The sequence below is a fragment of the Centrocercus urophasianus genome, unplaced genomic scaffold, assembly GCF_019232065.1.
Source record: "Centrocercus urophasianus isolate 14NV4802_14NV808 unplaced genomic scaffold, USGS_Curo_1.0 seq_15, whole genome shotgun sequence".
Taxonomy (NCBI): domain Eukaryota; kingdom Metazoa; phylum Chordata; class Aves; order Galliformes; family Phasianidae; genus Centrocercus; species Centrocercus urophasianus.
This window is the reverse complement of record NW_024884697.1, coordinates 5,124,469-5,138,121: the sequence shown is the minus strand read 5'-3', so window position 1 is coordinate 5,138,121 and position 13,653 is coordinate 5,124,469. Positions and strand designations below refer to the sequence as shown.

Here is a 13,653-nt window from a genome sequence, read left to right as displayed (position 1 = left end):
AGTGAGATGGTGGGGGTCGGTTGATGGTTGGACTGGATGATCTTAGTGGTCTCTTCCAACCTTAATGACTCCATAATTCTATGATTCTTCAGGTGATTTCAGAAGTATATCCCAGCATCTTGGAATTTCTTATTAAAGTGCTGTGAGAAGTTCAGTATCAAAGTTTAACCCTGTGTATTTGTTGCACTGGATTGTGGTTGGACACAACCCCATCCTGGAAAACCTACCAAAAATGCATGAGTTAGAATTGAGGATTTAACAAAACATAACATCTTTGCGTAACCTTTGTGTGAATGCAGTAGCACTGGCTTGGTTGTGCCTATTAAAAGTAAATCATAGAATCATTAAGGTTGGAAGAGGCCTCTGAGAGCATCCAGTCCAACCATCCAACCGCCACCAATACTATGTACTAAACTATGTTCCTCAGAGCCACATCTACACATTTCTTGAATCTGTTGATTGCGTTTGCAACAGGTAAATAAAAGAGCATTTATTTCTTCAAATCAAACAGTGGCTACGTGCTGTTGGAACAGGAGGAACTGGATTTTGCAACTAAATCAGTTGTGACACTGTTGTTGGCTGAGGATTTGAGGATGTTAGGTACTAATATTTCCTGAAGAGGAGCTGCTGGTGTTCCCTGAGGTTGGGCTTACGCAGACCTATAAAAGCCCATCTCGAAGGGCAAAATGGGGAGTGAGTTTTAAAGCAAAGAAAGCAAAAAAAAAAAAAAAAAAGCTGCAATAAAAGGACAGTTGACACGTGGCCAACAGAGTAAGGCGTAGTAGGAATTTGGCTTTGAGTATTGATTTTTAATGTATGCTAAAGGAAATTTCAAAATAATGTTGTTACATTGCATGATTCTGTAGAGGCAGAAAAGGTCGGCATAGTTAAATATTTCTATTCCGTGCAGAGGAAAAAGCACAGATGTTGCAGAAAGATTATGAAATACTTTTCCACAGTTGGTAGGTAATTATCAGCCAAATAGCAGGTATCAATATGGTTTTGTTTAAAGCTGATAGAGAGCTAGTTGAGTATTTCTCAGTTATTCATATGAATAGGTCTTAACATTAAAATTTTCGAATTATAAAGGACTACAATGAGGTGGTTCAGCCACACAATGTGGGTCCCAGAAGAGTAAGAAAATATTTCTATATAAGAATTCCCTTCCTACTTTAATGAAGTCTAAGTGTGGGTTTATGGAATACATGTCAAGTGAAGATGTTGAATTTTGTGATGTTCTCAGAATCACAGACTTGTACAATGGCTTACATTGGAAAGGACCTCAAAGCCCTGGACTGACTGCCCCTCACAAGCTCAGGTTGCCTAGGGCCTCATCCCACCTGGCCTGCAGCACCTCCAGGGATGGGGCACCCACAGCTTCTCTGGGCAGCTGTGCCAGTGCCTCACCAGCCTCTGAATAAAGAAGTTCTTCCTAACACTGAACCTAAATCTCCCCTCTTTTAGTTTAAAGCCATTCCCTTTTGTCCTATCACTATCTGCCCATGTAAAAATTTGCTCTTCCTCCTGCTTATAAGCTCCCTTCAATTACTTTTTTTTTTTTTTTTTGTGATTGAAAATTCAGTTCCTAAAGATGTAAAGTGTTTTGCAGAATTTGCCAGCATAACCATCTTGTCTAGAATGCAATTACATGTGGCAAAACTCTTGCTGTAGCTGTATCTATGTCAATTAAAGAAAGGTTTATTGACCTTGGATCATGTCTTGAGCGTGAGAAAGCGTTACCCTTACCAGCAGAAACACCACTGCTAAGTTCACATGCTCTGGCTCCCCAAGGGAAATCTCCTGGCCTGACTCTTCCAGCAGAGGCTGAGTGGCTGTTGTAGAAGATACTGCTGTATCAATTCTGCTCTACTTGATATCATAGCTAAATAATAAAGTTCAAAAATGGAGGTGTATATGCTAATTAATATAGAACTAAATACCTAGTGGTTCTAAACTTGCCATATTTTAAATTGAAAATCAGCAGTGGCTGGGTGTAATTCTAAAGGGATTGTAATCCATGCCACTTCAGCAGTCCTACCAAACCCCAAAATCTTCCCAGAGTGTCCTGACAAGATTTGTCAGCTAGAGATAAGTGGTGAAGAAAGGCTGTTTGGCTACAAATGTGACACTGGATTGGATGCAAGTAAATGTCATTTATTTGAACAGGATCAGACCTAAATTTGTACAACTTGAAAAAATACGTGCACTAGAATGTAGCCCCTCTCCAGGAAACAGCGATTATAAATATTTTCTGAAAATCATAGGAATAAAACAGATGGGTCTAAAAAAGTTAGATGACTATCAGCTCGCTTGGCAAAAAAGATTATTTTCCCAATTTGGCTACAAGACAAATTTTGTATACACCTACAGATTGTACATTAGGCCAGTATTTGGCATGCTATGGCTGTCTGAATAGTGTGTGTGTTTGGTGCCAGTAATTGAGGAAACATATTGAAAAAATTGGGAAGAATTTCAGAGCATTTTATTCATGCTAGAAAAGGTAGCAACGGCATTTTACAAAAGAAAATAGACCAACATTTATTGATGTAATACTGCTGAAAGTGAGATGTAAAGCTCATATAAAGCAAAGATTGCCTTATTAAACCACAAGAAAAAGGAATAATTGCAAGGCATCCACTGACAGGTTACATGACTGGTGTCTTTGGAGAATAAAGCACTAATATGTACATGTCCTCCCCACTTAGCCCCTCTTTTTCTTACATGGATCTTCTCCGTTCTGACAAAACAGTTTAAGCAACCTGGTAACTTGACGCATTTTGGGAAGTGACACCTTTGTGTAGCGAGCACACTCGAATGATCAATGTACATAAGAAGCATGACTTCATCCTTTCAAACATTAATAAACTTTTCCAGAAAGAGATTTTCAGACGTGTCTGCAAAATGAGCCATGAAAATTAAACAATGTGGGGAGAGCTTTTTTCCTGGAACAAAACGTGCCCATTCCTGCACAGCTGGCAGCGCACGCCCAATGCTCTGCCTCTGTGCGCGGTCCCATCCTCGGGCTGCCTGTGAATAAAAGCTGTGACAGCTCAATGGCCTCACTGTGCCCATCCTCATCATGCCATCATCAGGGCCACAAAGATGGTGAAGGGCCTGGAGCATCTCCCCTGTGAAGAAAGGCTGAGTGAACTGGGTCTGTTCAGCCTTGAGAAAAGAAGACTGAGAGGGGACCTGATCCAGGTCTATAAATATCTAAGGTGTGAGGGGCAGAGTGGCGAGGCCAGACTCTTTCCAGCAGTGTGTGGAGACAGGACAAGGGGAAACGGCCGGAAACTGCAGCATAGGAAGTTCTGCACAAATGTGCGCAAGAACTTCTTTACGGTGAGGTGACGGAGCACTGGAACAGGCTGCCCAGGGAGGTTGTGGAGTCTCCTTTTGTGGAGATGTTCAAGGCCCGCCTGGACACCTACTTGTGCGACCTGCTGTAGGGAACCTGCTTTGGCAGGGGGGTTGGACTTGATCTCTGGAGGTCCCTTCCAACCTCTACATTTCTGTGATTCTGTGATCCCGGCCCCAGTGCCATGCGCTGTGCACATCTGAAGTAAGCACTTTGCCATAGCCAAGCAAAGGCTCAACTCGCAGAAGTTGAATGCTTAAGAATCTGAATTCCAAACTTAAAATAAAAACCAGACGCACACTTGTACATTCTGGATGGTGCCAGACTGTTTTCGACTTGGGCTCCTTCAGGGTTGTCTTATGGCCAACACCAGGCCAGACCACAGATCTGAGGTACGCAGGGACGGTGTGATGCAGATAAATTTTGCTAAGCGTTCACGCTCGCATCAGGAAGACGAAGCGGATGTTGAAGCAGCGCCGCCTCCGCGGCCACCCGCGAACTGAAGGACTCCACCACACGACTCCTCGTCGTGACGCAACGCGGCGCTCACACACACAGCAGCGCCCCGCCGTGACGTCACGCGGTACCGCAAAGCATCGCCGCGCCGCTCCCCTCCGCCCGCAGCCACTTCCGCCTCCGCACCGCCCGGTAACCCGAGCGGGGCCGCCCGCCCGCAGGACCCCGCCCGGGGCTGCCCGCCGCGCCGCCTGACGCCCGCCTCTCGGGATGCGCGGTTCTCCGAACCATCCGAGATCTCCGCAGCGGCGCGGCTCGGCCTCGCCGCCCGTTCTTTCTCGTCTGGGTGTCGGGAGGAGCGCGGAGCGAGCTCGCTTCGAGCGGCGCTTTCGGTCAGGCGGCGTGACGGTCTGCCCGGCAGGGAGCGCGGCGGGGCGGCGTGAGGGGAGCGGAGCGAGGGGACCTCGAGCGGCGGGAGGGGGCGGCGGGAGGGGGCGGCGGCGGGCGGAGGAGGCGGCGCTCCCCGGGCGGCCGGGCCGATGCCTGCACCGGGCGCAGGTAGCGGGCCTCAGGCGGGGCGGCGCGGGGCGGCGGAAGGCCCGGAGGGTGGAGCGGTGCCGCTTTACGTGAAGAGGGAGGAACGGGGCCGGAGGGCGCGGGAGCCGCAAGGAGGCTGAGGGAGAGGCCTGCGGAGGCCCGGGGTTGGGGTGAGGAGGAAGGGCTGGGTGCGGGAGCTGTGCGCGGGAGCTGTGCAGTGCGGCGGCGGTTCCTTCGGGCTTGTGGGAAGGCGGGTGGAGGGCCCGTGTGCGCGGCTAGGAGCGGCCCGGAGGGAGGGGAGGGCTGAGAAGTGCTTGGCGCCTTATCTCTGCCTTCGGGCCTTGGAGGAAGGGGTGTTCCTGCAGCTCTGACAGCTCTGAGGCGTGGAATCGAAAGTAAAACTGCCCGCCTGGCTCAGCAGTCCTGTCGAATCGCTCCCCTTTCCCCCCTTCCCCCGCCGTTCCGTGGCTCTGATTTCCTGTAGAGCTCCGCATCTCGTTTGTCAGAAACTTGTGGTGCCTAGGCTGATTTTTCTCTGACCAGCCATTATGTTTTCATATGTCCCTAACTTAAAGTTAAGAGAAACTTTAATTGCAATTCACGTTCCCCGAGACTCTTGATTTCTTTTTTTTTGGTGATGTGCTTTCTGATGAAGTTTGTCATTTGCTCTTTGAGGTTTTTCAAAGTGTCAGAAGTGGGACTTCCTGTCTTTGTTCTTTATTTCCCTTACCTAACAAAGCACCTGCATAAAGGAATGCTGATGTGATCAATTGAAATTGTAGTGCCAATACAAAAAATATGTGAAGTAAATCACTGTTCTTAATTAGTAAAGTTGTATGTCTGTTCTCCCCACCTCCCCTCAGCCAAAGCTGTGTTTGTAAGGATTGAGATTCTGGTACTGCAGTCTGTAACAACAGATTTTTATTGGTTTGTGAGTATTTAGCATATCAGGCCAAGGTGGTGATGTTTATCCTTCTATTCTGATTGGTGGCTAGATTAATGATGCTGAGTAACTTCTATGAATCTTTTATTTCCTTCAGATTAAGTATTCACATAGATACTTCATCATAAGTGTTACCTTTGTATTTCAAGGACCTTTTTTTTAAAGTAAAGTTTCTGAGCCTGGAGTATTGTGAACCCCATTTCATAAATGTCTCAAATACTAAAGTTAGTATTAAAAAAAAAAAAAAACTAAGTAAAAATTCAGCTACAATTTTAAAAGAGAAAATTAAGATGAGTAAAGGTGGTTCAAGTAGTGAGAGAGTTCAGTGGTTTTCTCTGGGGAAAGCAGCACCTTTAACTGTTGGAACTAAGAAGAGTTTCAGAAAACTCAAATATCATTCTGGAAATGTATTGCTGAAAGACCAAGAGCTTATGGGCCCGTTGTCTCGTGTGTGTCTTGTCCTTTCTAATTGCCAGCAATGAGCACTAATTCCTTCTGTCAGTTTATGAAGCTCTTGTCATTATCCTGCCTTTCCAGTAGTGCATTCACATAAGCATTAGATACAAAATAGAAGTTCTGTTGATGCGCATCTTAATGTTTCCTTACCATTCTGTGTACCTGGACCCTACCTTGCAGCCTAACTTCATGTGGGAATGAGACCAAGGCAAGTCCTCTGCCTGTTACCATTTTTCTCCATTTCCCATTATTAGTGAACCAGTTTCATCCAATTTAGATCTTTTGAAGGTATGAATTGTCTACAGGTCTTTATAATAACCAGTAGCTGAAGGGAAAAAAGACTGAAACTAACTTTCTCAGGAGAGAATGGCTATACAGCATGTGCTCTGTGGGCACTTCTGTTCTGCTCATGTTGTTGGCTGACCCGTACAAGCTGACCAGTGAATCAGTCTGCGTAGAGCTGGAAGCCACCATGCTAAGCTGCCTCCTTTAATAAATTGGTGGTAGGCATAAATGAGCTGCCAGTACAACTGGGAGGGCTTAATATGGTAGACAGTGAGCAGTGTTGTATCTCCTGTGGGATAGGTCAGAAATCCGTTGTAAGCTAATGGCTCGTCACTGGTTTTACAGGGGTGTGGGAAGTAGATAATGTTCCCTTGTGAAATCATAGTGCTCCATCCCTTTTATCACATCTTTTTGTCTTGCTTTTATACAAGCAAACTGGATACATCTTTCTTTGTTTTGAGTGACTTTCCTGGTGGGAAAACATTTTAATATAATTAATGGAAAGTCTTCATGCGGCGTGACACCAGATGTAATCTTGCTTGTATGTTACAGCAGTGTTTAAGTTCTGAAAACCTCCCTCCTCCCACTTTTTTTTCAGTGGTGACAATGGCAGCTAAACTGCTGTCTGGAACTATTGGAACTAACAGTATGGATTCACAGTGCAGAAAGATTAATGGACTTAACATTGCTGAACGTGAAATGAGTGCAGGACTCCCGTCTCCCAGATGAGTGTGTAAGGAACAGGGCCCATTTACGTGGCGTAAAGAGATGGGAAATTAGTTCTGACCCATAACTTGAAGGAGTTCTGAGTGCTGCTTAGTTGTTTGGGTTTTTGTTTTGTTTTGGCATTAAGTATTGATTTCATAATAATGCTGTTTTAAGTTGGTGTCTGTCAGCTTTTTGAAATCCAAGTAGTTCAGAGTTGCTGAGCTGTGAAACCTTTTGGTTGTATACATGCATTAGGGAGCCAGATTTGCTAGTAGTTGTGTAAGCTGTGCTGATTTGATTGGTCTCGCTTCCACAGAACGGCATCAGAAATGTCTCTTTGCTGGTGCTGTTGCCAGCTGCCTTCAAAAAGGCCCCGATGGTTTCTTTACCACTAACACGTCACTGCCTGTATGTGAACATTGTCAAATTTTGCAGCTAGGTCTTCTCTTCGTAAGACACTTGCAAACATCTGAAAAAATGCAGGTGTTCCACATGAGATTGCCAATATATGGATCTCTTGTGTTGTGGTTCACAGTGGAGGCAGGGAACGTGGACCACTTAGTAAGAAATAAACTTTCTTTGGTGTGATGTCTTGGTTATAACTATCTTTCAAAATAGTCAAAAACAATATTGGAAGCATTCCTAGCTGGCCTGAGATGTGCCTTGTTACCCTGTTTTGTTGAGTAGATGCACAGAATATTTCAATCCGGCTTCTTTTCATCATCTGGTCTAATTGAAACGTAGAAAGGCAAGAAGTGGTGACTGGGAATCAAACAGGCACTACTAATAAAAGTGATGCTTTTTCAGGAGATACCACATGCAGCGTGGTCCATCACTTCTACCTATATTTGCATTTAAGCATATGCAAGTAAAAAATGATGGATAAATATTTGCAGAGCTAGGACTGAGGTTCTTCTAACATGCAAGCATTTTGCTAAATGCCTTGCAGTGTTCTTGGATCTGGAGTTTAAAGTTTTGCAATTTATCAGTGCGTTGAAGCTAAACAGCATGAAGGAGAGTGAGATATAGCTTATGATTGATACAAAATACATTTTTTTTTTTTTTGTAAGTTATGAATTTAGTGTGAGGTAAATAAGGCTTACCTGTTTCTTTTGACTGTTTCAGCGCTGTCTGGCCCTACCTGATACTAGACACAAGTCAGCAGAATACCCTTGTCATAAGACCAGCAGTGTTCTGGACTGTAGTAACAAGCCAGCAGCTTCAAAGTTTTTTCCTCTTTATTTGGTGCTTGCAAGATCACATCTGGGTACCAGCTCCAGTAGTGGGTTCTCTATTCCAAGAAAGTCATTGCTGTACTGGAGCAATTCTCTGTGAGAACTACCAGGATCGTTAGGAGGCTGTAGACAATGTCTGAAGGCAAAGAGAACAGTCTCTTCATCTGTAAGAAGAGAAGGGGAGGTCTTATTACTGCCTGCAGCTACCTTGTGGGACAGTGCAGAGAAGATGGAGCCAAGTTCTCCTTGGAGCTGTACATGGGTAGGAATGAGCTCAAATGGGCACAAGTTGGGGCATACTGAATTCAAGGATGATATGAGAAGTTTTTTTCAATACTGAATATTCAGTTGCTGGAGCAAGGACACAGTGGGGCTGTCATATCTCTGTCCTTGGTGATCCTCAAAACTTCGTGGGGCAAGTTCCTAATTTTGACTCCCTTTTCAGCAAGACCTTGAAATAGGTGACATCCAAAGTCTTTCAAGTCATAACTATTCTGTGAGTCTGTCTTTTCTTGTTGATTGTATGTTGTCTTTTGGATCCCTTCACCAAATAGAACTAAGGCATAAAGGGCTGAAAACCCTAAAGATGATGAAGCTCTTACAAGTCATAGGGGAGGAAAAAACAAGTCAGTTGAGTAGAGTCATGGTTTGGAGCCTTTGATAATTCCTGCTAATTACAGCCTTTCTGTTTTTTGGTTTGTTCTGCTGGCAGGGAGGCTCGTGCACTCACCTTATTCAGCACAGCATTCTTCCAGCTGCTACTTGTGCTGTGTGGAAGAATGCTCCCAGCAATTGGGGACATCTTGGGAGAGTGGGAATGAGATGATGCTTTTCACCATGAGGACAGTAAAGCATTGGAGCAGGTTGTCCAGGAGGGCTTCAATCTCCTTCCTTGGTGGTTTTTAGGACTGCACTGGGAAAACCCAGAGCATTCTTGTCTGACCTCAGAACTCAGTGGGCTTTGAGCAGGACGTTGAACCTTTTCAGGTCAAAACTGTGTTGTCCTGTGATCCTGTATTAGAAGAGGGAGAGTTCTTAGGTGACATGTAGTAATCTCAATAGGACAGGTGATGCTGATGCATGCTGATGAGTCAAATATTTTTAGTTTTAAGTTAAGTTTTAAGTAATTCATTTTCATCAGTCTTGGATTTTTTCTTTTTCAGATGAATTTCTGTTTATGAACTAAAATTACACATTTGTCAGGTTGCAAAAATTTCAAATGCTTGTACTTCACAATTTCTGCTGAGAACAACTTCACAATTTGTTCAGAACATCACTGTAATAACTTAGACGTGGAAATTATCCAAATTATTTTATCATAACCTTGACTTTATGACTTGGAATGCTGTAATGAAAAGATTACTTTTTATCTGTTTAGATCTCTTCCTTAGTTCTGACAAATGTATGTCAAACCTCTGTTCTGGTCAGTTAAGAATTGAGTACAGGTGGGCTGTGAGAATGACTTTAATATATCAAATGTGGGTTAACAGTATTTATTTTCCTGTGATTCTGCAGACTTGCCTGGGTAAGACAATGCCAGCTGAGCGCAAAAAGTCAGCAAATATGGATGAAAAAGAATCTCTGCTAAATAGTAAGGAAAAAGAATTTGTTGAAAGGCGACCGGTGAGCACCAGGGAGAAACCAAAAGATGATGTCAAAGTTGGGGTAAAGAGAGAGACTGTAAAGGTTCCTGAAGACAAAAAGAAAAAATTGGATGAGGATAAAAGAAAAAAAGAAGACAAAGACAGGAAGAAAAAGGAAGAGGATAAAGTGAAGGCAGAAGAAGAGCAAAAGAAGAAAGAAGAGGAAGAAAAAAAGAAACATGAAGAGGAAGAGAAAAAGAAGCAAGAGGAGGAAGTTAAACGTCAACAAGAAGAAGCAGCTGCTCAGCTGAAGTAAGTTGTACTTAAGTATTTTAATTGTGCCAAATGCTGTAGTCCTGCTGTGGGGACTGTGGGGCAGAGTTAGAAAAGATGAACTGTTTGAGTTAATAAGTTGTGTGTCGTGCTACAGATTACATATGCCTGCATGAGGATACCAGTTTTTACATCATTTTGACTTTCCATCTCTTAACCTCTGTTACTTTTGTCTTTAGGATGGGGTTTTGGTGTTGTTCTCTGTGTGGTAATCGTGTGAAGCCCGGATTGACAATGAAGAAGCACAGTTTATTTTGAGATAGAGAATTGTTAGTGTTGTAAATTTGGAAGCACAACATCTGTGAGTCCACAGACCGTATAGGGAGCAAATCTACTGTGAGCAGTGGCTCTAATTGCTTTGCACTGATCTTAGTCAATTGATACATGGATGGCAAACGCAGAACATAACCCATCACTTCAATATGTGATCTTACCAAGACAATATTTTTTTAGTATGATGTCAAAGGGTCTTGCAGTGTTGAAGATAGCATCGATAGGACAGTAAAGCCAAGATTCTGGACATTCTTGTATATCAAGTATGTCACTTCTGAAGATGGGGAACAATGTCATAGCCAAATTCTAGCTGGGGCAGGTGTAATTCAGCTGTTTCAAGTTTTCCCTAATTTCAGTGGTTTGTGAGTAGAAGATTTCCCTTAGCTCTAATACAGTAACTTCTTAAAAGGTTGCTGTCCTCTTCTGGAATAACTTAATCTCAGTCAGGAGTAAATCAAGTTTCATGTTTATATTTTGCAAGTCTGGTGGGATTAAGATGTTCTGCATAGAAGAACGTGAGAAATTCAGTGTTGTAACAAGTGGGACGTGCTTTTTGGAGCAATAAATTCAAGCAATAAATTCATGCAGTGGTTGATCAAGCAGATGCTTTAGCATTCCAGGATTAACTTGTTAAATACTAAAAAAATAGTCTTTTAGTACTGTTCAGCTCTACTGGAGGATTTCAAACTCGCTTTCTTTGACCCGTTAATGTGGGAGTAAGGTGCTGTAACAATAATCACTCCTTTTTCTTCTCCTAGAGAAAAAGAGGAAGCACACCAGTTGCATCAGGAGGCCTGGGAGCGCCATCAGGCAAGGAAGGAGCTTCGCAGCAAAAACCAGAGTGCGCCAGACAGTCGCCCCGAGGAAAACTTCTTCAGCAGATTAGACTCCAGTCTGAAGAAGAACACAGCTTTTGTTAAGAAGCTAAAAACCATTACAGAGCAACAAAGGGACTCCTTGTCCCACGATTTTAATAGCCTGAATTTAAGCAAATACATTGCAGAAGCAGTAGCTTCTATTGTGGAAGCCAAACTGAAAATATCGGATGTGAACTGCGCTGTGCACTTGTGTTCTCTCTTTCACCAGCGCTATGCTGATTTTGCCCCTTCATTGCTTCAGGCTTGGAAAAAGCATTTTGAAGCAAGGAAAGAAGAGAAGACTCCCAACATTACAAAGCTAAGAACTGATTTGCGTTTCATTGCAGAATTGACTATAGTTGGGATTTTCACTGACAAGGAAGGTTTGTCTTTAATCTATGAGCAACTTAAAAATATTATTAACGCTGATCGAGAATCCCACACTCATGTTTCTGTGGTGATCAGCTTTTGTCGGCACTGTGGAGATGACATTGCTGGTTTGGTACCAAGGAAAGTAAAAACTGTTGCAGAGAAGTTTAACTTGAGCTTTCCTCCTAGTGAGATAATTAGCCCAGAGAAACAACAGCCCTTCCAGAATTTGTTGAAGGAGTACTTTACGTCTTTGACCAAACACCTGAAAAGGGACCACAGGGAGCTACAAAATATTGAAAGACAAAACAGGTGACATTTAAATGTTGCTTTTTGTTTATGGAGGAAACAATAGTTTGGTTTTGAAATGCCTAGATTTGTTGCAATATTTGTCACCAAAAGTATCTTGTTAGAGGTGTGCAGGAGATGTGTGTTCTGTGCTATGCCTAAAAATATATCAAATAATCCAGTCAAGCTGTAAAGAGTTCCAAGCTTTCTCTGAATACTTAAAGAACAATTTTTAGAAACAAAGAAAAAAAAAAAAAGCTAAAAACCCAGATTGCTCAAGGATCTTTGAAGAAAGTGCAGGCTGACTTTGACCTTTAATTCTCTTAATTAAATTATTTTGGTGATGCTCCCATAGCAGCTTGAGTGTCTTGCTTATTTACCAGCTGATACTGGCCTTTTCCAGTTGACATAATCTGATTTCTCCCTTTCCACCCACACCTATCTAACGGAGCATATGCCACAATGTTTTTGGCTCATTTGCATTTCTTTTAGTGTACCAATGTTGCCAATGGTAGTGAGTATGGAAAAAAATAAGATGGGATTAAAAAAAGTACCCTTTAAACTTCATTGTTTACAATTTTTGTATAAGCAGATGCTTAAAGGTACAGACAATTTGATTCAAATCCTTTTTTATATATGTGAAATATTAATATTGAAGAATTAATATATATATATTATATAATATATAATATATATTATATAATATATATTATATAATATATAAAATATATATAATATATTATATTTTATATATTATATTATATTATATTATATTATATATTATTATAATATAATATAATAATATAATATATAATATATATATACCTTTTAAGATCTGAATAATTTTATTTCTACCATAAACAAACTTGTTTAAAAAACAAAACAAAACAAAAAAACCCAACAAAAACGTGCTTTTTGTTTAAAGCATCCTGAATTGTCAATCTCAGGGTGAACCTAAAGCCAGCTGTGGGTCTTAAATGATTGCAATAGTTATATATCCTTTGGAAGTACTCCAGGCTGGTAGGAGTGATATGTGATGTGGTACTGTGTGTATCCACAGGTTTCAGTCAAAATGCTGATCATTAGCACAGTTCTAAATGTATGCTTGGAACACATCCAAATCTGACATTCCCAAATCAAGGCTTTAACTTTGACCCACTGTGCTGATAGGTGTTGTGCTGCAGTCCTACTGTTTGTGTTTCAGGGGATCATAAACTCACTCTTGAGCTAGCATTAATTCTCCAGCTAACTTATTGCTTTAAAGGCAGTTGTTGACTTAGCCGTTGCCACTGTTTAATTCAATCAGTATAAACCTCTGCACTTACACAGTTATTCTTGGTTTGGGGCACCGTTGTTTTGGCCGCAGTGTCAATGAACAGTTGTAGAGTTTGTGTGATGGGACTTAAGTGAAAGAAATTCTGAGGGAATGAAGATGTAAGAAAATGAGAGAACATAAGTGATTCAGGTTAGGGGAAAGTACTTGAGTGATTATTTGTGAATTTGAATAAGAACTTCTATAAAACTGCGTAGAGAGAGCCCTGAGCAGCCCAGTCTGATCTCATCGTTGGTCTTGCATTGAGCAAGAGATTGAAACAGAGACCTTTCTGCATGCCTTCCAATCTGAATTATCCTGTGAGATGAAGCACAAAGCTTTGTTTTGGTGGAAGAATATGAAGAAGTATCATTTATCACCAGATGAAAATAATTACATTTATCTGAAGTTTTAAATGTTGGTTTTGGCTGCTTAATAAGTTGGGAAGTAAATTTATCCGAAACAAGACATGAAAAAACTTTTCTGCTGAGTTTTACTTGTGAGGCCGTGAGGTAAAGAACAGAGATTTGGTTGGTAGGAAGTCAGAATACGAGAGAAATATTCATAAACTGAATTTCTGAAGGAGGGTTGTGGTTTGTTTGTGGACCAGATGACTCTTAAGGGTCCCTTCCAATTCAAAAGACTGTATGTATGGTTTTA

The 13,653-nt window shown here is 42.0% G+C and overlaps 1 protein-coding gene across 4 annotated transcripts in view; it reads left to right on the top strand.

Moving 5' to 3' along the window:
- Positions 1-4,153: 4,153 nt before the first annotated feature.
- Positions 4,154-13,653, top strand: part of UPF2 (UPF2 regulator of nonsense mediated mRNA decay) — a 49,363-nt gene continuing 39,863 nt past the window's right edge. For 2 of the 4 annotated variants that reach the window (XM_042816174.1, XM_042816170.1), the window contains exons 1-3: positions 4,322-4,372; positions 9,494-9,873; positions 10,926-11,705. In XM_042816174.1, the coding sequence (XP_042672108.1) occupies positions 9,512-9,873; positions 10,926-11,705 (1,142 nt within the window). In that variant the 5' untranslated portion in view covers positions 4,322-4,372; positions 9,494-9,511. Of the gene's footprint in view, positions 4,207-4,321; positions 4,373-4,432; positions 4,522-9,493; positions 9,874-10,925; positions 11,706-13,653 lie in introns of those variants that run through there. The other 2 variants (XM_042816172.1, XM_042816171.1) reach the window with 2 other exon arrangements.